This window comes from Pseudophryne corroboree, chromosome 2, assembly GCF_028390025.1.
Source record: "Pseudophryne corroboree isolate aPseCor3 chromosome 2, aPseCor3.hap2, whole genome shotgun sequence".
Classification (NCBI taxonomy): Eukaryota; Metazoa; Chordata; class Amphibia; order Anura; family Myobatrachidae; genus Pseudophryne; species Pseudophryne corroboree.
Window position 1 is genome coordinate 879577189 of NC_086445.1, and position 22156 is coordinate 879599344.

At 47.3% G+C, this 22156-nt stretch overlaps 1 protein-coding gene across 7 annotated transcripts in view; it reads left to right on the forward strand.

The window, feature by feature from the left end:
- ABR (ABR activator of RhoGEF and GTPase) overlaps window positions 1-22156 on the forward strand; it is a 725529-nt gene that overhangs the window by 539316 nt on the left and 164057 nt on the right. For all 7 annotated transcript variants that reach the window (XM_063955968.1, XM_063955969.1, XM_063955971.1 and 4 more), the window contains 3 exons: window positions 5918-6058; window positions 14955-15076; window positions 17813-17981. In XM_063955968.1, coding sequence (XP_063812038.1) covers window positions 5918-6058; window positions 14955-15076; window positions 17813-17981 — 432 coding nt within the window. The remainder of the gene's footprint in view (window positions 1-5917; window positions 6059-14954; window positions 15077-17812; window positions 17982-22156) is intronic.

Consider the following 22156-nt stretch of genomic DNA (forward strand, 5'->3'; position numbering starts at 1 on the left):
GAGAAGGGTGCAATCTAGGTGGCTCTCCTAAAGAGCTGCTTAGAAAAGTTTAGCTTAGGTTTTTTATTTTACAGTGAGTCCTGCTGGCAACAGGATCACTGCAACGAGGGACTTAGGGGAGAAGAAGTGAACTCACCTGCGTGCAGGATGGATTGGCTTCTTTGGCTACTGGACATTAGCTCCAGAGGGACGATCACAGGTACAGCCTGGATGGTCACCGGAGCCTCGCCGCCGGCCCCCTTGCAGATGCTGAAACGAGAAGAGGTCCAGAATCGGCAGCAGAAGACTCCTCAGTCTTCATAAGGTAGCGCACAGCACTGCAGCTGTGCGCCATTTCCTCTCAGCACACTTCACACGGCAGTCACTGAGGGTGCAGGGCGCTGGGAGGGGGGCGCCCTGGGAGGCAAATGAAAACCTTTTTTGGCTAAAAATACCTCACATATAGCCTCCGGGGGCTATATGGAGATATTTAACCCCTGCCAGAATCCATTAAAGAGCGGGAGACGAGCCCGCCGAAAAAGGGGCGGGGCCTATCTCCTCAGCACACAGCGCCATTTTCCCTCACAGAAAGACTGGAGGGAAGGCTCCCAGGCTCTCCCCTGCACTGCACTACAGAAACAGGGTTAAAACAGAGAGGGGGGGGCACTAATTTGGCGTTAGAAATATATAAAAGATGCTATAAGGGAAAACACTTATATAAGGTTGTCCCTATATAATTATAGCGTTTTTGGTGTGTGCTGGCAAACTCTCCCTCTGTCTCTCCAAAGGGCTAGTGGGTCCTGTCCTCTATCAGAGCATTCCCTGTGTGTGTGCTGTGTGTCGGTACGTGTGTGTCGACATGTATGAGGACGATGTTGGTGAGGAGGCGGAGCAATTGCCTGTAATGGTGATGTCACTCTCTAGGGAGTCGACACCGGAATGGATGGCTTATTTAGGGAATTACGTGATAATGTCAACACGCTGCAAGGTCGGTTGACGACATGAGACGGCCGACAAACAATTAGTACCGGTCCAGACGTCTCAGAAACACCGTCAGGGGTTTTAAAACGCCCGTTTACTTTAGTCGGTCGACACAGACACGGACACTGAATCCAGTGTCGACGGTGAATAAACAAACGTATTCCTTATTAGGGCCACACGTTAAGGGCAATGAAGGAGGTGTTACATATTTCTGATACTACAAGTACCACAAAAGAGGGTATTATGTGGGATGTGAAAAAACTACCGTAGTTTTTCCTGAATCAGATAAATTAAATGAAGTGTGTGATGATGCGTGGGTTCCCCCCGATAGAAAATTATGGGCGGTATACCCTTTCCCGCCAGAAGTTAGGGCGCGTTGGGAAACACCCCTTAGGGTGGATAAGGCGCTCACACGCTTATCAAAACAAGTGGCGGTACCGTCTATAGATAGGGCCGTCCTCAAGGAGCCAGCTGACAGGAGGCTGGAAAATATCATAAAAAGTATATACACACATACTGGTGTTATACTGCGACCAGCGATCGCCTCAGCCTGGATGTGCAGAGCTGGGGTGGCTTGGTCGGATTCCCTGACTAAAAATATTGATACCCTTGACAGGGACAGTATTTTATTGACTATAGAGCATTTAAAGGATGCATTTTCTATATATGCGAGATGCACAGAGGGATATTTGCACTCTGGCATCAAGAGTAAGTGCGATGTCCATATCTGCCAGAAGATGTTTATGGACACGACAGTGGTCAGGTGATGCAGATTCCAAACGGCACAAAGGTGTATTGCCGTATAAAGGAAGAGGAGTTATTTGGGGTCGGTCCATCGGACCTGGTGGCCACGGCAACTGCTGGAAAATCCACCGTTTTTACCCTAAGTCACATCTCTGCAGAAAAAGACACCGTCTTTTCAGCCTCAGTCCTTTCGTCCCTATAAGAGTCATATCTGCCCAGGGATAGAGGAAAGGGAAGAAGACTGCAGCAGGCAGCCCATTCCCAGGAACAGAAGCGTTCCACCGCTTCTGCCAAGCTCTCAGCATGACGCTGGGACCGTACAGGACCCCTGGATCCTACATGTAGTATCCCAGGGGTAAAGATTGGAATGTCGAGACGTTTCCCCTTCGCAGGCTCCTGAAGTCTGGTTTACCAAGGTCTCCCTCCGACAAGGAGGCAGTATGGGAAACAATTCACAAGCTGTATTCCCAGCAGGTGATAATCAAATTACCCCTCCTACAACAAGAAAAGGGGTATTATTCCACATTATATTGTGGTACTGAAGCCAGAAGGCTAGGTGAGACCTATTCTAAATCTTAAAAAATTTGAACACTTACAAAGGTTCAAATCAAGATGGAGTCACTCAGAGCAGTGATAACGAACCAGGAAGAAGGGGACTATATAGTGTCCCGAGACATCAGGGATGCTTACCTCCATGTCCAAAATTTGCCCTTCTCACTAAGGGTACCTCAGGTTCGTGGTACAGAACTGTCACTATCAGTTTCAGACGCTGCCGTTTGGATTGTCCACGGCACCCCGGGTCTTTACCAAGGTAATGGCCGAAATGATGATTCTTCTTCGAAGAAAAGGCGTCTTAATTATCCCTTACTTGGACGATCTCCTGATAAGGGCAAAGTCCAGGGAACAGTTGGAGGTCGGAGTAGCACTATCTCGGATACTGCTACAACAGCACGGGTGGATTCTAAATATTCCAAAATCGCAGCTGATCCCGACGACAAGTCTGCTGTGCCTAGGGATGATTCTGGACACAGTCCAGAAAAAGGTGTTTCTCCCGGAAGAGAAAGCCAGGGAGTTATCCGAGCTAGTCAGGAACCTCCTAAAATCAGTGCATCATTGCACAAGGGTCCTGGTAAAGATGGTGACTTCCTACGAAGCAATTCCATTCGGCAGATTTCACGCAAGAATTTTTCAGTGGGATCTGCTGGACAAATGGTCCGGATCGCATCTTCAGATGCATCAGCGGATAACCCTATATCCAAGGACAAGGGTGTCTCTCCTGTGGTGGTTACAGAGTGCTCATCTTCTAGAGGGCCGCAGATTCGGCATTCAGGATTTGATGCTGGTGACCACGGAGGCCAGCCCGAGAGGCTGGGGAGCAGTCACACAAGGAAAAAATTTCCAGGGAGTGTGATCAAGTCTGGAGACTTTTCTCCACATAAATATACTGGAGCTAAGGGTAAATTTATAATACTCTAAGCTTAGCAAGACCTCTGCTTCAAGGTCAGCCGGTATTGATCCAGTGGGAAAAACATCACGGCAGTCGCCCACGTAAATAGACAGGGCGGCACAAGAAGCAGGAGGGCAATGGCAAAAACTGCAAGGACTTTTCGCTGGGCGGAAAATCATGTGATAGCACTGTCAGCAGTGTTTCATTCCGGGAATGGAAACTGGGAAGCAGACTTCCTCAGCAGGCACGACCTCCACCCGGCAGAATGGAAACTTCATCGGGAAGTTTTCCACATGATTGTAAACCGTTGGGAAATACCAAAGGTGGACATGATGGCGTCCCGTCTGAACAAAAAACGGGACAGGTATTGCGCCAGGTTAAGAGACCCTCAGGCAATAGCTGTGGACGTTCTGGTAACACCATGGATGTACCAGTCGGTGTGTGTGTTCCATCCTCTGCTTCTCATACCTAAGGTACTGAGACTTATAAGACGTAGAGGAGTAAGAACTATACTCATGGCTCCGGATTGGCCAAGAAGGACTTGGTACCCGGAACTTCAAGAGATGCTCACAGAGGACTTATGGCCTCTGCCGCTAAGAAGGGACTTGTTTCAGCAAGTACCATGTCTGTTCCAAGACTTACCGCAGCTGCGTTTGACGGCATGGCGGTGGAACGCCGGATCCTAAGGGAAAAAGGCATTCCGGAAGAGGTCATTCCTACCCTGGTCAAAGCCAGAAAGGAGGTGACCGCACAACATTATCACCACATGTGGCAAAAATATGTTGCGTGGTGTGAGGCCAGAAAGGCCCCACGAAGAAATTTCAACTCGGTCGATTCCTGCATTTCCTGCAAACAGGAGTGTCTATGGGCCTCAAATTGGGGTCCATTAAGGTTCAAATTTCGGCCCTGTCGATTTTCTTCCAGAAAGAATTGGCTTCCGTTCCTGAAGTCCAGAAGTTTGTCAAGGGAGTATTGCATATACAACCCCCTTTTGTGCCTCCAGTGGCACTGTGGGATCTCAACGTAGTTCTGGGATTCCTCAAATCACATTGGTTTAAAACCAGTCAAATCTGTGGATTTGAAGCATCTCACATGAAAAGTGACCATGCTCTTGGCCCTGGCCTGGACCAGGCGAGTGTCAAATTGGTGGTTTTTTTCTCAAAAAAGCCCATATCTGGTTGTCCATTTGGACAGGGCAGAGCTGCGGACTCGTCCCCAGTTCTCTCCCTAAGGTGGTGTCAGTGTTTCACCTGAACCAGCTTATTTTGGTGCCTTGCGCCTACTAGGGACTTGGAGGACTCCAGGTTGCTAGATGTTGTCAGGGCCCTGTAAATATAGGTTCCAGGACGGCTGGAGTCAGGAAAACTGACTTGCTGTTATCCTGTATGCACCCAACAAACTGGGTGCTCTTGCTTCTAAGCAGACTATTGCTAGTTGGATGTGTAATACAATTCAGCTTGCACATTCTGTGGCAGGCCTGCCACAGCCAAAATATGTAAATGCCCATTCCACAAGGAAGGGGGGCTTATCTTGGGCGGCTGCCCGAGGGGTCTCGGCTTTACAACTTTGCCGAGCGGCTATTTAGTCAGGGGCAAACACGTTGGTAAAATCCTACAAATTTGATACCCTGGCTAAGGAGGACCTGGAGTTCTCTCATTCGGTGCTGCAGAGTCATCCGCACTCTCCCGCCCGTTTGGGAGCTTTGGTATTATCCCCATGGTCCTTTCAGGAACCCCAGCATCCACTAGGACGATAGAGAAAATAAGAATTTACTTACCGATAATTCTATTTCTCGGAGTCCGTAGTGGATGCTGGGCGCCCATCCCTAGTGCGGATTATCTGCAATACTTGTACATAGTTACAAAAATCGGGTTATTATTGTTGTGAGCCATCTTTTCAGAGGCTCCGCTGTTATCATACTGTTAACTGGGTTCAGATCACAGGTTGTACAGTGTGATTGGTGTGGCTGGTATGAGTCTTACCCGGGATTCAAAATCCTTCCTTATTGTGTACGCTCGTCCGGGCACAGTATCCTAACTGAGGCTTGGAGGAGGGTCATAGGGGGAGGAGCCAGTGCACACCACCTGATCCTAAAGCTTTACTTTTTGTACCCTGTCTCCTGCGGAGCCGCTATTCCCCATGGTCCTTTCAGGAACCCCAGCATCCACTACGGACTCCGAGAAATAGAATTATCGGTAAGTAAATTCTTATTATTTGACATGTGTTAGTAGCAGTGTCTGTTCTAGGGGTGGGGCTGCGGCACTATCCTAAATTCAGATAGGGGAGCCACACCTACTGCCAGTGAGTCCAGCCAGTGATGTGTGGGGAGGCAGTTGGTGTGGTTCCCCTATACGAATTTTGGACTGCGCTACAGCCCCACTTCTGGTGCTGCCACTAGTTGCTAGCATGTATATTAGCATATGGGATCTCATTGTAGTCTCCCTCACTGCGTTTACCAGGAGTATATGTAAAACATAGAACACAATGTATTCTGAAAATAGGAATGCACACAGACAGCCTATGTGAGCAAATGCTGGTAACTGCGGTTCTGAGTGTTGTGCCACTCAATACAATGGTTTCTTGTATCAGACTCTTACATAATAAACACAATGAGGTATGGGCACTCAGTGGCATAAGCATGACCCATGTCCTGTTTTTCAGGAGGTAGAATTTGTTTTGGTTTGAATAGTAAAATACTCTACTGGCTGTTCCACAATGCATTCTATTTTTATTTATATGTCTATATCAATTCTTAAAATGTTCCAGGACCTCCTTAAGCATACACCTGCTGACCACCCCGACTATCCATTGCTACAAGATGCTCTCCGTATCTCACAGAACTTCCTGTCTAGTATCAATGAGGACATCGACCCACGAAGAACTGCAGTCACAACACCAAAGGGCGAGGTGAGAAGCGCAGTTTCTTGACATGGGCAAATAGTGACCACTTTTTCTGTTATCTGTAGCTGTGTCTTCATCAGCTGTATTGGGTATCTATTTAATACCCCTTTTCCACCTACGAGCACGGGTCGCAGCCGGGAGCCTGACACGGGAGCTGCCCCCTGCTGCGACCCGTGCTCGGCCCCTTTCCCATCAGCAGTCACAACCCGGCATATGACGCTTCTAGTGACGCGGCAGGGACGGCGCAGGGAGATCACATGATCTCCCAGCGCCGCCCTTCCATACAGTGTAAACGGGAGCCGTGTCGCATCGACACGGCTCCCGTTTACACTACAACCCTACCCGGATCATTCCCGTGTCCTACCCAGGTAGATAGCCGGGTAGGATTCACGGGTCACTTGATCCGGGTTTACCCTTTTCCACTTGCAAAAAACACGGGTAAATGCGCGCCCCCGTGCATTTACCCGTGTTTTTTGAGCCCTGGTGAACACATAGTGAGGTTCCGTCATCAATACAGGGTGTACATTCAAGAAATATTCCACTACAGCATTAACTTGGCAAACAAGTGTTACCTGTATAGTGATAATAAGTCTTAAATTGTTCTCAAATAAATTCAGGGGACACTACTGAGCAGTACAGTGGAGTCTAAGGGGAATTTCTGCTTAAATTATGTAAACACTTAATGACTTAAAACACATAGTGGTATTTGCAGGCATTGGTAAATCTGATTCGGGACTGTTGGCCCCTGGCGTTTCACGGGTTTATACTGTGTATATATACTAGCTGTTTACCCGTTCTTTGTACAGGAGTTTCTGATTTTCATGGTTGTAAATATAAATGAGTGTCAAAAATTTGGTAAATCTATGGAGCTGTAAATTTGAGACATCTTAATGTAAGTAAATATTAATCCATGGTTATTGCTGTTACTCGAGAATCAGCCATCAGCAGATACAGTAAAAAGTGAAAGGACCATTTTTGTAGTTTATTAAATTCTACACACTGGGGTGCAATCCAAATGTTGATCCAATTGTCCGTTTGGTCGGTATCGTTCACGCAACACAAGCCATGCATTGCTAATGACATCATTATGTCAACCCCCTTTTCATCACCTTAGGGGAGGTTTATTAAAATTCTAATTACAGGTTGAGTATCCCTTATTCAAAATGCTTGGGACCAGAGGTATTTTGGATATGGGATTTTTCCGTATTTTGGAATAACTGCAAACCATAATGAGATATCATGGTGATGGGACCCAAGTCTAAGCACAGAATGTATTTATGTCACATATACACCTTATACACACAGCCTGAAGGTCATTTTAGCCAATATTTTTTATAACTTTGTGCATTAAACAAAGTGTGTCTACATTCACACAATTCATTTATGTTTCATATACATCTTATACACACAGCCTGAAGGTCATTTAATACAATTTCTCTTACGTCCTAGAGGATGCTGGGGACTCCAAAAGGACCATGGGGTATAGACGGGATCCGCAGGAGCTTGGGCACACTGAAAAGACTTAAGACTGGGTGTGAACTGACTCCTCCCTCTATGCCCCTCCTCCAGACCCCAGTTGGACTTTGTGCCCAGGACTGACTGGACACTCACTAGGGGAGCTCTACTGAGTTTCTCTGGAAAAGACTTTTGTTAGGTTTTTTATTTTCAGGGAGACCTGCTGGCTACAGGCTCCCTGCAGCGTGGGAGTGAGGGGAGAGGAGCAGACCTACTTCTTCTTAGTTTAAGGGCTCTGCTTCTCGGCTACTGGACACCATTAGCTCCAGAGGGTTCGATCACTTGGTGCGCCTAGCTGCTTGTTCCCGGAGCCACGCCGTCACCCCCTCACAGAAGCCAGAAGAAAGAAGTCGGGTGAGTATGAGAAGATCAGAAGACTTCAGGACGGCAGAAGACTTCGGTGACGAGGTACAGCGCAGCGGTAACGCTGCGCTTCATGCTCCCACACACGATCACTGATGGCACTCGCTGGGGGGGGGGGGGGGGCGCCCTAGGCAGCAGGTCACTGGGGTCCGGGAAGCCGGCAGAAGCATTTTCGGTGTCTCGGCTCTGTTTCTCAGCCCCCGCCGGCATTTTCAAATCTGGCGCGCCATCTTTTTCTCCTCCACGCGGCTGAAGGAGACGCTGGGCTGGACCTCCATCACTCCTCGCAAGTAACGGGGAGGTATCTCGGGGGGGGGCACAGTGTGGTGCATTATTCTGGTTATTTAAAGCAGCGCTGGTCTTATATATCCCTTAAAGGGATATATGGGCGCTGGGGTGTGAGCTGGCATACTCCCTCTGGGTCCTCTCTCTGGGCTTCACTGTGGGCCTGTCCCCTAGCTGAGACATTCTGAGTGTGTGTCGGTGTGTCGATTAAACGTGTCGGCATGTCTGGGGCTGAATGTGATTTACCGGAGGAGGTTGTGGGCGGTGCGGTTGTGGGTCTGGATTTAGGTCTGTCGGCGCAGCCGACACCTGATTTACTCACTTTACTAAGTACAATCAATACGAATGTAGCTTCTTTATCAAAGAGATTAGATAAGTCTGAGTCACAGACGCAGGTGTGGAAGAAGTCCATAGAGGAGGCTTTGTCTCAGGTACAGACCCCATCGGGCTTGTAAAAGCGGCCGTTTACTCAAGTGGTAGATACTGATACCGACATGGACTCTGATTCTGAGGTCGATTTTTCTGAGGCTGCTTTGCATCCACGTTTAGTGAAGAGTATTCAGTACATGATTGTGGCTATAAAGGATGTTTTACACATTTCTGATAAGCCTGCGGTGCAGGAAACAAGGATTTGTTTGTTCAAAGGGGAAAAACCTGAAGTGAAGTTTCCCCCCTCTCATGAAATGAATACTCTTTGTGAAAAAGCTTGGGAGTCGCCGGATAAGAGGTGGCAGATTCCCAAGAGGATTTACATGGTGTATCCTTTCCCCTCTGATGACAGGGAAAAATGGGAGTCGTCTCCAAATGTTGACAAAGCTCTATCTCGTTTGTCTAAGAAGGTGGCGCTTCCGTCTCCTGACACGGCAGCTCTCAAGGATCCGGCAGATCGCAAGCTGGAGACGTCTCTGAAGTCCATTTTCGCTAATACAGGTGCATTGCTCAGGCCTGCAGTGGCGTCGGTGTGGGTGAGTAGTGCTATTGCTAAATGGGCGGAGAATTTAGCTGGTGATATGGATACCCTTGATAAAGATAATGTTATTCTCACTCTTGGTTATATCAAGTACGCTGCAGATTACCTGAAGGATGCGGCGAGGGATGTTTGTCTCTTGGGATCAAGAGCCAATGCCATGTCAATATCGGCAAGGAGGGCGTTGTGGATCCATCAATGGAATGCGGATGCCGACTCCAAGAGAGCTATGGAACTTTACCCGTCAAAGGTAATGTCTTGTTTGGGGACGGCTTGGCGGACCTGGTCTCTACCGCGACGGCGGGTAAGTCCTCTTTTCTTCCCTATGTTCCCACACAACACAAAAAGGCACCACATCAGCAGATGCAGTCCTTTCGTCCCAATAAATACAGGCGTGGAAAAGGTTCGTCCTGCCTCGCTTCAAAGGGTAAAGGAAGGGGTAGGAAGTCGCCTGCCATGTCGGGCGCCCAGGACCAAAAGTCCTCCCCTGCCTCTACCAAGTCCACCGCATGACGTTGGGGCTTCCCTGGGGGAGTCCGGACCGGTGGGGGGCCGACTCTGAGTCTTCAGTCAGGTCTGGATTCAATCAGGCCTCGATCCTTGGGTCCTAGAGATTGTATCTCAGGGATACAAGCTGGAGTTTCGGGAGGTGCCCCCCCAACGGTTTTTCGTTTCGCCCTTACCAGCGTCTCTTCCGGACAGGGAGCTGGTGCTGGCAGCGATACAAAAACTGAGTCAACAGAGGGTCATTGTTCCCGTTCCCCCGTCACAACGGGGGGAGGGGTTCTACTCGAGCCTATTTGTCATGCCGAAACCGGACGATTCTGAATCTAAAATCCCTCAATCCATACTTGAAAGTTTTCAAGTTCAAGATGGAATCTCTTCGAGCTGTGATTTCCAGCCTAGAAGGGGGGGGGATTGTATGGCGTCAGTCGACATAAAGGATGCCTACTTACACGTCCCGATATTTCCGTCGCATCGGGCCTTCCTCAGGTTTGCGATACAGGATTCTCATTACCAATTTCAGACGTTGTCGTTTGGCCTTTCCACGGCCCCGAGGGTTTTCACCAAGGTCATGGCAGAAATGATGGTTCTCCTTCGCAAGCAAGGGGTTACAATTATCCCGTACTTGGACGATCTCATGATAAAGGCGAGGTCCAAGGAAAGGTTGCTAAGGAGTGTAGATTTGGTGCTGTCTGTGCTACAACAGCACGGTTGGGTGCTAAATTTACCAAAATCTCAGTTGATTCCGACCACCCGGCTGTCTTTTCTGGGCATGGTTCTGGACACGGAGTTACAGAGAGATTTTCTTCCACAAGAAAAGGCTCTAGAACTGCAGTCGATGGTCAGGGAACTTCTGAGGCCGAAGACTGTGTCCATCCATCAATGTACGCGGGTTATGGGGAAGATGGTTGCGGCGTACGAAGCCATTCCGTTCGGCAGGTTTCATGACCGGGTGTTTCAGTGGGACTTGCTGAGCTAATGGTCCGGGTCTCACCTGCACATGCACCAGAAGATAAGTCTGTCTCCCAGAGCCAGAATTTCCCTCCTGTGGTGGCTACAAGGGTCTCACCTCCTAGAGGGACGCTGATTCGGTATCATGGACTGGGTACTTCTGACAACAGATGCAAGTCTCCGGGGCTGGGGTGCAGTCACCCAAGGCAGGAACTTCCAGGGGAGATGGTCGCTCCAGGAAGCGGGTCTCCACATAAATGTTCTCGAGTAAAAAGCCATTTACAACGGCCTGCTACAGGCAAGAAGCCTTCTTCAGGGTCGATCTGTCCTGGTACAGTCAGACAACATCACAACGGTGGCACATATCAACCGTCAAGGCTGCACAAGGAGCAGAGCGGCAATGGCGGAGGCCACAAGAATCCTTCGCTGGGCGGAACACGTGAGCGCCCTTACGGGAGTAGACAACTGGGAAGCAGACTTCCTCAGCAGACACGATCTCTATCCGGGAGAGTGGGCTCTTCATCAAGAGGTGTTTGCAGAAGTGACAAAGCGTTGGGGACTCCCTCTGATAGACATGATGGCGTCTCAACAAGAAGCTCCCGAGGTATTGTTCCAGGTCAAGGGACCCCCAAGCCAGTGCGGTGTACGCCCTGGTGTCTCCGTGGGTGTTCAAGTCGGTGTATGTGTTCCCTCCACTTCCTCTCATTCCAAAGGTGCTGGGGATCATTCGCCGAGCAAGGGTTCAGGCGATTCTCGTAGTTCCAGATTGGCCAAGAAGGGCCTGGTATCCGGATCTTCAAGAATTACTAGTGGAAGATCCTTGGCCGCTTCCTCTAAGAGAGGACCTGTTGTTGCAGGGTCCATGCATGTTTCCTGACTTACCGCGGCTGCGTTTGACGGCATGGAAGTTGAGCGCCAGATCTTAGCTCGTAAAGGTATTCCCGGAGAGGTCATTCCTACTCTCCTCAAGGCTATAGAAAGGAGGTTACAGCGAAGCATTATCACCGTATTTGGAAGAAGTATGTTTCCTGGTGTGAGACTAAAAGGGCTCCTGCGGAAGAATTTAATTTGGGGCGTTTTCTCCACTTTTTGCAGGCTGGTGTAGATGCAGGCCTGAGGTTGGGCTCCATCAAGGTGCAGATTTCGGCATTGTCTATTTTCTTTCAAAGGGAATTGGCGGCCCTCCCAGAGGTTCAGACGTTTGTGAAAGGAGTTTTGCATATCAATCCTCCGTTTGTGCCTCCTGTGGCCCCGTGGGATCTTGACGTTGTCTTACAGTTTCTCATGTCTTCCTGGTTTGAGCCTTTGCGTAAGGTTGAGTTGAAGTTTCTCACCTGAAAGGTGGTCATGCTGTTGGCGCTGGCATCTGCCAGGCGAGTATCTGAGTTGGCGGCCTTATCTCATAAGAGCCCGTACTTGATCTTTCATTCAGATAGGGCAGAATTGAGGACTCGTCAACAATTTTTACCAAAGGTGGTGTCTTCGTTTCACATTAACCAACCTATTGTGGTACCGGTGGCTAGGGATGCTGTGGCAGTTCCAAGGTCTCTGGATGTAGTGAGGGCTTTGAAGATCTACGTCGCCCGTATGGCTGTTGCCAGGAAAACTGAGGCGCTGTTTGTCCTGTATGCTTCTAACAAGATGGGTCATCCTGCTTCAAAACAGACTATTGCACGCTGGATTTGTAATACGATTCAGCAGGCTCATTCTTCGGCCGGGTTACCGGTGCCGAAGTCAGTGAAAGCCCCTTCTACCAGAAAAGTGGGCTCGTCTTGGGCGGCTGCCCGGGGCGTCTCGGCTTTACAGCTTTGCCGAGCGGCTACCTGGTCAGGTTCAAACACTTTTGCCAAGTTCTGTAAGTTTGATACCCTGGCTGATGAGGACCTTGCGTTTGCTCAGTCGGTGCTGCAGAGTCGTCCGCACTCTCCCGCCCAGTCTGGAGCTTTTGTATAAACCCCCATGGTCCTTTTGGAGTCCCCAGCATCCTCTAGGACGTAAGAGAAAATAGGATTTTGGTACTTACCGGTAAATCCTTTTCTCCTAGTCCGTAGAGGATGCTGGGCGCCCGTCCCAGTGCATACTGTTTTCTTGCAGTGTTCTCTTGTAGGTTCACTTAGTTTATACACGGGTTGTGTTTTTCTGTTTTCAGCTTGTTGCTGTAGTTTTTTCATACTGTTATTTGGTTTACTGTTACTCCGGTTGTATGGTATGGTTGTGGTGTGGGCTGGATGTTTGTAGCCCTTAGTTTACACAAAGATCCTTTCCTAGAAATGTCCGTCTCCCCTGAGCACAGTTCCTAAAACTGGGGTCTGGAGGAGGGGCATAGAGGGAGGAGCCAGTTCACACCCAGTCTTAAGTCTTTTCAGTGTGCCCAAGCTCCTGCGGATCCCGTCTATACCCCATGGTCCTTTTGGAGTCCCCAGCATCCTCTACGGACTAGGAGAAAAAGATTTACCGGTAAGTACCAAAATCCTATTATTTTTAGTAACTTTGTGTATTAAACAAAGTTTGTGTACATTGAGCCATCAAAAAACAAAGGTTTCACTATCTCACTCAAAAAAGTCTGTATATCGGAATATTCCGTATTTCGGAATATTTGGATATGGGATACTCAACCTGTACGCAGTTTTCCTATTCCCCACCTGAAGATTCCTATGTTACATTTCAGCTTCCTAATATATCGGGAAGTAAGAGAATTGGTGATGAGTCAGTGAGTGAGGGCTCTTTTGCATATATATATGTGTGTGTGTAACTAACTGATCTTTAGGATTGTCATTTGTTTATAATGTACAATATGGGGGAGAATCAGTAAAGCACAAGGTCCCATAAGAGTGTGTTTAACCGGACGTTTCTGGGGGGGGTTTGCATCCCCTAGCCCTCCAAGAATCCTCACTATAAACAGTAGGAAGCTGTCCACTCTGAAGAAAATAGGGAACAACTTTTTTATATATTTTTTAAAAGATTAAAATATTTAAGCACTCTTTACATTCTGTGTGAAAACATTTTAATATCGTGTAATATTGGACAGTTCTTCCATTTACATTAATGACAACTTCTGGGTTTGATTTATGATGAGAAATAAATCCTTCATCACTTTCTTTTCCATCTTACCACACTGATGCTTTCCCTGTTCTTGATCATAGATACATAGGGGTATATTCAATTAAAGTCGGATTCATTCCGACATGTATTTGTCGGAATGGATCCGACAACCCCTATTCAATCCCATCTAAAATTTTACTTTTTCAAGTCGAATTTAGATAGGACCCAGAGGAGGCGAGGGGGGGGCGAGCCGCCGGGGGACAGCCGGCGGCATCCGGAGGAGATCAGCGCTACTGTAGCGCTGATCTCCTCTGGATGCCACCGGCTGTCCCCCCGCGGCTCGCCCGCCCTCGCCTCCTCCGGGTCCATCTCATTCCGACATCATTTTGATGTCGGATTGAGATGGTCGAAAACATGGTCAAAACCTGTCGGATTTGGCCCCGTTTTCGACATTAACATGTGGATAGGCAGCTATTCCGCCGATCCATGTGCTTTTCGACAAGTCGAATGCCTCGACTTGTCAAAAAGCTTTGAATAGGTCGAATCAGGATTCGACCTTAAAAAGTCGAAAACTGCCGTCTTTTCAACAGACGGCAGTTTTCGACTGCAATTGAATATACCCCATAGACATTTGTTTTAACGGATTATAATGCAGTTCTAAATAGTCCAGATTACACTGGCTAATTGGCGGTGTACATATTGGCAACTCCCATTTTGTGATCCATACAAATTTTCACAACTTGATTCACACAGGTGTGTGTGTGTGTGTGTGTGTGTGTGTGTGTGTGTGTGTGTGTGTGTGTGTGTGTGTGCGTGCGTGTGTGGACAGTGTGCTTTTTAACAGTGGGGCAAATGATTTGTAGTGCAGAGAGCCTTTCAGTTCAGTATTGTGAGATCTGTATCCTCAACACAAGATCCCTTTTTATTTCCAATATGGGTTCTGTAAATGCCTGATCATTTTACTGCAATTGTAAGTACTCCAAAGAAAACAGACGTTTAGTATAATAATAGTGAATCATTATTTGTATCTTTTTTTTATTTTTTTTATAATTGATAGACTGACAACATATGAGGGTTTTAAGCAGTGACCTGCATAAACGATACTCCTGTTCCCTTCCTTCCAGCACTGGTCCAAATGTTCTCTCCATCAATAATTACATCAGCTTTTGTTATTTTATCAGTACTCCTCACAGACATGAACAGCAGGGGTGCTACTCCCATAAACAGTTACTACATATATTATACATTAACCATTACCATTTTCTTATTTTCCAGACCCGACAACTGGTGAAAGATGGATTCTTGGTGGAACTGTCTGAAAACTCCCGCAAACTGCGGCACTTGTTCCTGTTTACAGATCTCTTGCTTTGTGCCAAGCTGAAAAAGGGAGCTGTTGGGTAGGTAACACTATATCGAAGTGTATTTTGTTTTTATTGTATATTTCATCATAGCACGTCCATTTTTTTTTCTGCAATGTCTTTTCATCATGTAGCTCGGGGATGGGGATCCTTCGGCCCTCCAGCTGTTGTTGAACTGCACATAGCAGCATGCCTTGCTACAGTTTTACTATTTGGCCATGCTAAAACTTTTGCAGGGCATGTTGTGATGTGTAGTTCAACAACAGCTGGAGGGCCGAAAGTTCCCCATCCCTGAAATTGTAACTGAATAATTTGCAGACACATGAAACACTGCAACTTTTATATACATGTAAATAACAGGTTTTTTATATCTGTGTGTGTATATGTATGTGTGTGTATATATATATATATATATATATATATATATATATACACATGTACTGCCAGAGCCTAACAAGATTTGGCCGTACTGCTTTGCACAAAATAGCAAGAAAAATAAAAACACAAAAGTATAAGCAGCACTAACGTAGATTATGCTCAAACATTTTTCAGCAGCAGCCATCGCATTTGCCCAGCATAGAGCAGCAGTGCTCAGTACACAAATGTGGTAATGCCCAGCATATGCCACCTGCACTCAACATATTTACTCATTAGTGTCCATGACCTCTTGGCGATGTCAGACACGTGCACACACCGGTGCACATCAGGTTCTGTATGGCAGTGGTCAGAGCGCATTTTCTCATTGCAGTGAGGACCTTGCAGCCGCAATATGTCCAGGTATGGGTCATTAGGTTGACCACACTTAGGTTGACAGTTATTAGGTCGACATGGTCACTAGGTCGACATGAGTTTCGGAAAAAAGGTTGACATATCAAGGTTTTTAACAAAGTCCAGGAGGGAAACATTCTCCAAATGAAGAGAAGCAATAGGACACGAGGACATGCACTGAGGCTGGAGGGGGGGAGGTTCAGGCGAAATCTGCGGAAAAATGACTTCACAGAAAGGGTAGTGGACAAGTGGAATAGCCTCCCATCAGAGCTGGTAGAGGCTAAGACAGTAGAGCAATTTAAACATGCATGGGATAGACATAAGGATATCCTTACAAAGAAATAAGGATCAAATAAGGTTAGAGATAAAAAATAATGTTAAAAAGGGGCAGACTAGATGGGCCAAGTGGTTCTTATCTGCCGACAAATTCTATGTTTCTATGACATGAGGTTTTTTTTACTTTTTTGGGTGACGTTTTCTTCATAAAGTGACGAGGAACACCAATTAGTGCACCGTGTACCCTCGCTTCACTCGCCATGCTTCGGGCAAGGTGCCTCACTCCGCTACCGCTGCACTCGGCACAGATTACTATTCACAATCGTAGTCCATGTGAATCGTAAAGTATGAAAAAGTAAAAAAAATTTGAAAAACGCTTGTCAACCTAGTGACCATATCGACCTAGTGACCGTATCCCCAGCTACATACTAAGTATGTTATGTTAGTTACTCTAGAGCAGTGGTTCTCAAACTCGGTCCTCAGGACCCCACACGGTGCATGTTTTGCAGGTAACCCAGCAGGTGCACAGGTGTATTAATTACTCACTGACACATTTTAAAAGGTCCACAGATGGAGTTAATTATTTCACTTGTGATTCTGTGAGCAGACCTGCAAAACATGCACTGTGTGTGCCCCTGAAGACCGAGTTTAGGAACCTGTGCTCTTGAGTATTCTGCTTAATTGTTGTTTCCCACTGGACACTCCATACTGTAATTCAACCCTGGAAGCCTTTATATTTTAGTACTGCATCCTGCTTTCTTTTTGCTTGCTTCTTTTTGAAAGAATTGGGAGTTTCAACACACCTGACCGCAGCCACCCTCCCTATCAGCACTACCAACATATACAGATACTGTATGTCCATCCTCATCACGGGTGCGATTCATAGTGAATGCATTGTGCATTTGCGGGTGTGACTCTTTGCATCCGCTTGTGTGTTGTCGCAGGCATCGTGGCAGTGATGACAAAGGACCCATCTCTAAGTGTCAGGTGCACTGATTCAATTAGACCTCTGCTATTATGCTAGTCGGGTGGAACTTAATGTACATTTCATTCTGTGATGGAAAATTCTTATTTCTATTTCTGTGCAGAGGTGCACATGAGATATTGTTTTTTAAATTGCTTTAATACTACACATTTTCTCGCTGCCATTGAGCTGGTAATCTCTCTTTTTTGGTACAACTAATTCTGTATATTTACACTAAATTAAAAAGGTCTGTGAAGGAACGCCCAAATTAAGGGTGCAATTTTATCACATGCAGTACAATGGCTAGTAGACGTATTTGTAATTCCCCCATTTTAGAGCGCACACAGTCACTGGCACACCTTTGGAATAGAGAAGCACTGGCTCAGCAATGACCAGGATCTACATTACTCTTGCAATGGTTATAATATTTAATCACATTGTGCAGCCATTGCATCGCTCCAGACGTCCTGAGACTGTATATCACACAATTATCAGATCTTGGGCAGCGCAGTGATTGTCATTGCTGCCTCACAGTTGTGGCCAGATCACTTTGTGTGATGTTTGTATGTCCCCTTGTCTGTGTGGGATTCCTCTGGCTTATTGTGTTTCCATCCAGACTCCAAAGAGATAAACATATACATTTGGTTTAAAACTCTTTTCATTGGGTTTAAAGAAAGAAAGAATATTAAGTTCTTCATATCTTTACAGGAAATAATTTTCAAAATATATTAAATAATGTATGAATTGCATTTCCCTTCTATGTACAGGAAACACCAGCAGTATGATTGCAAGTGGTACATTCCACTGGCTGACCTGGTGTTCCCCTCCGTGGAGGAGTCCGAGCCCATCCCTCAGCTGCATGCTACTCCTGACCACGAGATAGAGGACATGAAAGCAAAGATATCGGTTCTAAAAAGCGAGATCCAAAAAGAAAAGGTTAGTTAATGCAGCAAAGCCCTGTTCTGTAGCCTCAGCTTGTTCTCCCCAGGTGAGTGTGACATTGCTGGGAAAGTCATACACTGCTTTCAAGAAGAGCGTATCTTGGATCTGCAGAGGCTTTCTCATGTATTAGATGAATATGTGTAATTACAGATGTCTTCTTATACACCTAGCATCTATACACTATATGGTCAGAGCTGGATTAAGGCATTGGGGGACCCAGGGTTCTTAAGACAGGGGGGGCCCTAAGGTCTAAAATTATATAATATATGTAAATACACAATGTATCATTTGAACTAGAGGAGTATCGGGTAGTTTGGATAAATTAGCTTTCTCTATCGTCCTAGTGGATGCTGGGGTTCCTGAAAGGACCATGGGGAATAGCGGCTCCGCAGGAGACAGGGCACAAAAAGTAAAGCTTTAGGATCAGGTGGTGTGCACTGGCTCCTCCCCCTATGACCCTCCTCCAAGCCTCAGTTAGGTTTTTGTGCCCGGCCGAGAAGGGTGCAATCTAGGTGGCTCTCCTAAAGAGCTGCTTAGAAAAGTTTAGCTTAGGTTTTTTATTTTACAGTGAGTCCTGCTGGCAACAGGATCACTGCAACGAGGGACTTAGGGGAGGAGAAGTGAACTCACCTGCATGCAGGATGGATTGGCTTCTTTGGCTACTGGACATTAGCTCCAGAGGGACGATCACAGGTACAGCCTGGATGGTCACCGGAGCCTCGCCGCTGGCCCCCTTGCAGATGCTGAAAAGAGAAGAAGGTCCAGAATCGGCGGCAGAAGACTCCTCAGTCTTCTTAAGGTAGCGCACAGCACTGCAGCTGTGCGCCATTGCTCTCAGCACACTTCACACGGCAGTCACTGAGGGTGCAGGGCGCTGGGGGGGGGCGCCCTGGGAAGCAATGTAAACCTATTTTTTGGCATAAAATACCTCACATATAGCCTCCGGGGGCTATATGGAGATATTTAACCCCTGCCAGAATCCGTTAAAGAGCGGGAGACGAGCCCGCCGAAAAAGGGGCGGGGCCTATCTCCTCAGCACACAGCGCCATTTCCTCACACAGTTCCGCTGGTCAGGAAGGCTCCCAGGCTCTCCCCTGCACTGCACTACAGAAACAGGGTTAAATCAAGAGAGGGGGGGCAAAATTTGGCGAAATTGTGATTTTATAAAAGCAGCTATAAGGGAGCACTTATTATAAGGCTATCCCTGTAAAATATAGCGCTTTGGTGTGTGCTGGCAAACTCTCCCTCTGTCTCCCCAAGGGGCTAGTGGGGTCCTGTCCTCTATCAGAGCATTCCCTGTGTGTGTGTGCTATATGTCGGTACGTGTGTGTCGACATGTATGAGGACGATGTTGGTGAGGAGGCGGAGCAAATTGCCTGTAATGGTGATGTCACTCTCTAGGGAGTCGACACCGGAATGGATGGCTTATTTATGGAATTACGTGATAATGTCAACACGCTGCAAGTTCGGTTGGCGACATGAGACGGCTGGCAAACAAATTAGTACCTGTCCAGGCGTCTCAAACACCGTCAGGGGCGTTAAAACGTCCTTTTACCTCAGTCGGTCGACAGACACAGACACGGACACTGATTTCAGTGTCGACGGTGAAGAAACAAACGTATTTCCCTTTAGGGCCACACGTTACATGTTAAGGGCAATGAAGGAGGTGTTACATATTTCTGATACTACAAGTACCACAAAAGAGGGTATTATGTGGGATGTGAAAAAACTACCTGTAGTTTTTCCTGAATCAGATAAATTAAAGGAAGTGTGTGATGATGCGTGGGTTCCCCCCGATAGAAAATTATTGGCGGTATACCCTTTCCCGCCAGAAGTTAGGGCGCGTTGGGAAACACCCCTTAGGGTGGATAAGGCGCTCACACGCTTATCAAAACAAGTGGCGGTACCGTCTATAGATAGGGCCGTCCTCAAGGAGCCAGCTGACAGGAGGCTGGAAAATATCATAAAAAGTATATACACACATACTGGTGTTATACTGCGACCAGCGATCGCCTCAGCCTGGATGTGCAGAGCTGGGGTGGCTTGGTCGGATTCCCTGACTAAAAATATTGATACCCTTGACAGGGACAGTATTTTATTGACTATAGAGCATTTAAAGGATGCATTTCTATATATACGAGATGCACAGAGGGATATTTGCACTCTGGCATCAAGAGTAAGTGCGATGTCCATATCTGCCACAAGATGTTTATGGACACGACAGTGGTCAGGTGATGCAGATTCCAAACGGCACAAAGGTGTATTGCCGTATAAAGGAAGAGGAGTTTTTTGGGGTCGGTCCATCGGACCTGGTGGCCACGGCAACTGCTGGAAAATCCACCGTTTTTACCCTAAGTCACATCTCTGCAGAAAAAGACACCGTCTTTTCAGCCTCAGTCCTTTCGTCCCTATAAGAGTCATATCTGCCCAGGGATAGAGGAAAGGGAAGAAGACTGCAGCAGGCAGCCCATTCCCAGGAACAGAAGCCTTCCACCGCTTCTGCCAAGCTCTCAGCATGACGCTGGGACCGTACAGGACCCCTGGATCCTACAAGTAGTATCCCAGGGGTACAGATTGGAATGTCGAGACGTTTCCCCCTCGCAGGCTCCTGAAGTCTGCTTTACCAAGGTCTCCCTCCGACAAGGAGGCAGTATGGGAAACAATTCACAAGCTGTATTCCCAGCAGGTGATAATCAAATTACCCCTCCTACAACAAGGAAAGGGGTATTATTCCACACTATATTGTGGTACTGAAGCCAGAAGGCTAGGTGAGACCTATTCTAAATCTAAAAAATTTGAACACTTACAAAGGTTCAAATCAAGATGGAGTCACTCAGAGCAGTGATAACGAACCAGGATGAAGGGGACTATATAGTGTCCCGGGACATCAGGGATGCTTACCTCCATGTCCCAAATTTGCCCTTCTCACTAAGGGTACTTCAGGTTCGTGGTACAGAACTGTCACTATCAGTTTCAGACGCTGCCGTTTGGATTGTCCACGGCACCCCGGGTCTTTACCAAGGTAATGGCTGAAATGATGATTCTTCTTCAAAGAAAAGGCGTCTTAATTATCCCTTACTTGGACGATCTCCTGATAAGGGCAAAGTCCAGGGAACAGTTGGAGGTCGGAGTAGCACTATCTCGGATACTGCTACAACAACACGGGTGGATTCTAAATATTCCAAAATCGCAGCTGTTCCCGACGACACGTCTGCTGTGCCTAGGGATGATTCTGGACACAGTCCAGAAAAAGGTGTTTCTCCCGGAGGAGAAAGCCAGGGAGTTATCCGAGCTAGTCAGGAACCTCCTAAAACCAGGAAAAGAGGCTTCCTACGAAGCAATTCCATTCGGCAGATTTCACGCAAGAACTTTTCAGTGGGATCTGCTGGACAAATGGTCCGGATCGCATCTTCAGATGCATCAGCGGATAACCCTATATCCAAGGACAAGGGTGTCTCTCCTGTGGTGGTTACAGAGTGCTCATCTTCTAGAGGGCCGCAGATTCGGCATTCAGGATTGGATGCTGGTGACCACGGAGGCCAGCCCGAGAGGCTGGGGAGCAGTCACACAAGGAAAAAATTTCCAGGGAGTGTGATCAAGTCTGGAGATTTTTCTCCACATAAATATTCTGGAGCTAAGGGTAATTTTATAATGCTCTAAGCTTAGCAAGACCTCTGCTTCAAGGTCAGCCGGTATTGATCCAGTGGGAAAAACATCACGGCAGTCGCCCACGTAAACAGACAGGGCGGCACAAGAAGCAGTAGGGCAATGGCAAAAACTGCAAGGACTTTTCGCTGGGCGGAAAATCATGTGATAGCACTGTCAGCAGTGTTTCATTCCGGGAATGGAAACTGGGAAGCAGACTTCCTCAGCAGGCACGACCTCCACCCGGGAGAGTGGAAACTTCATCGGGAAGTTTTTCCACATGATTGTGAACCGTTGGGAAATACCAAAGGTGGACATGATGGCGTCCCGTCTGAACAAAAAACGGGACAGGTATTGCGCCAGGTCAAGAGACCCTCAGGCAATAGCTGTGGACGTTCTGGTAACACCGTGGGTGTACCAGTCGGTGTATGTGTTCCCTCCTCTGCTTCTCATACCTAAGGTACTGAGAATTATAAGACGTAGAGGAGTAAGAACTATACTCATGGCTCCGGATTGGCCAAGAA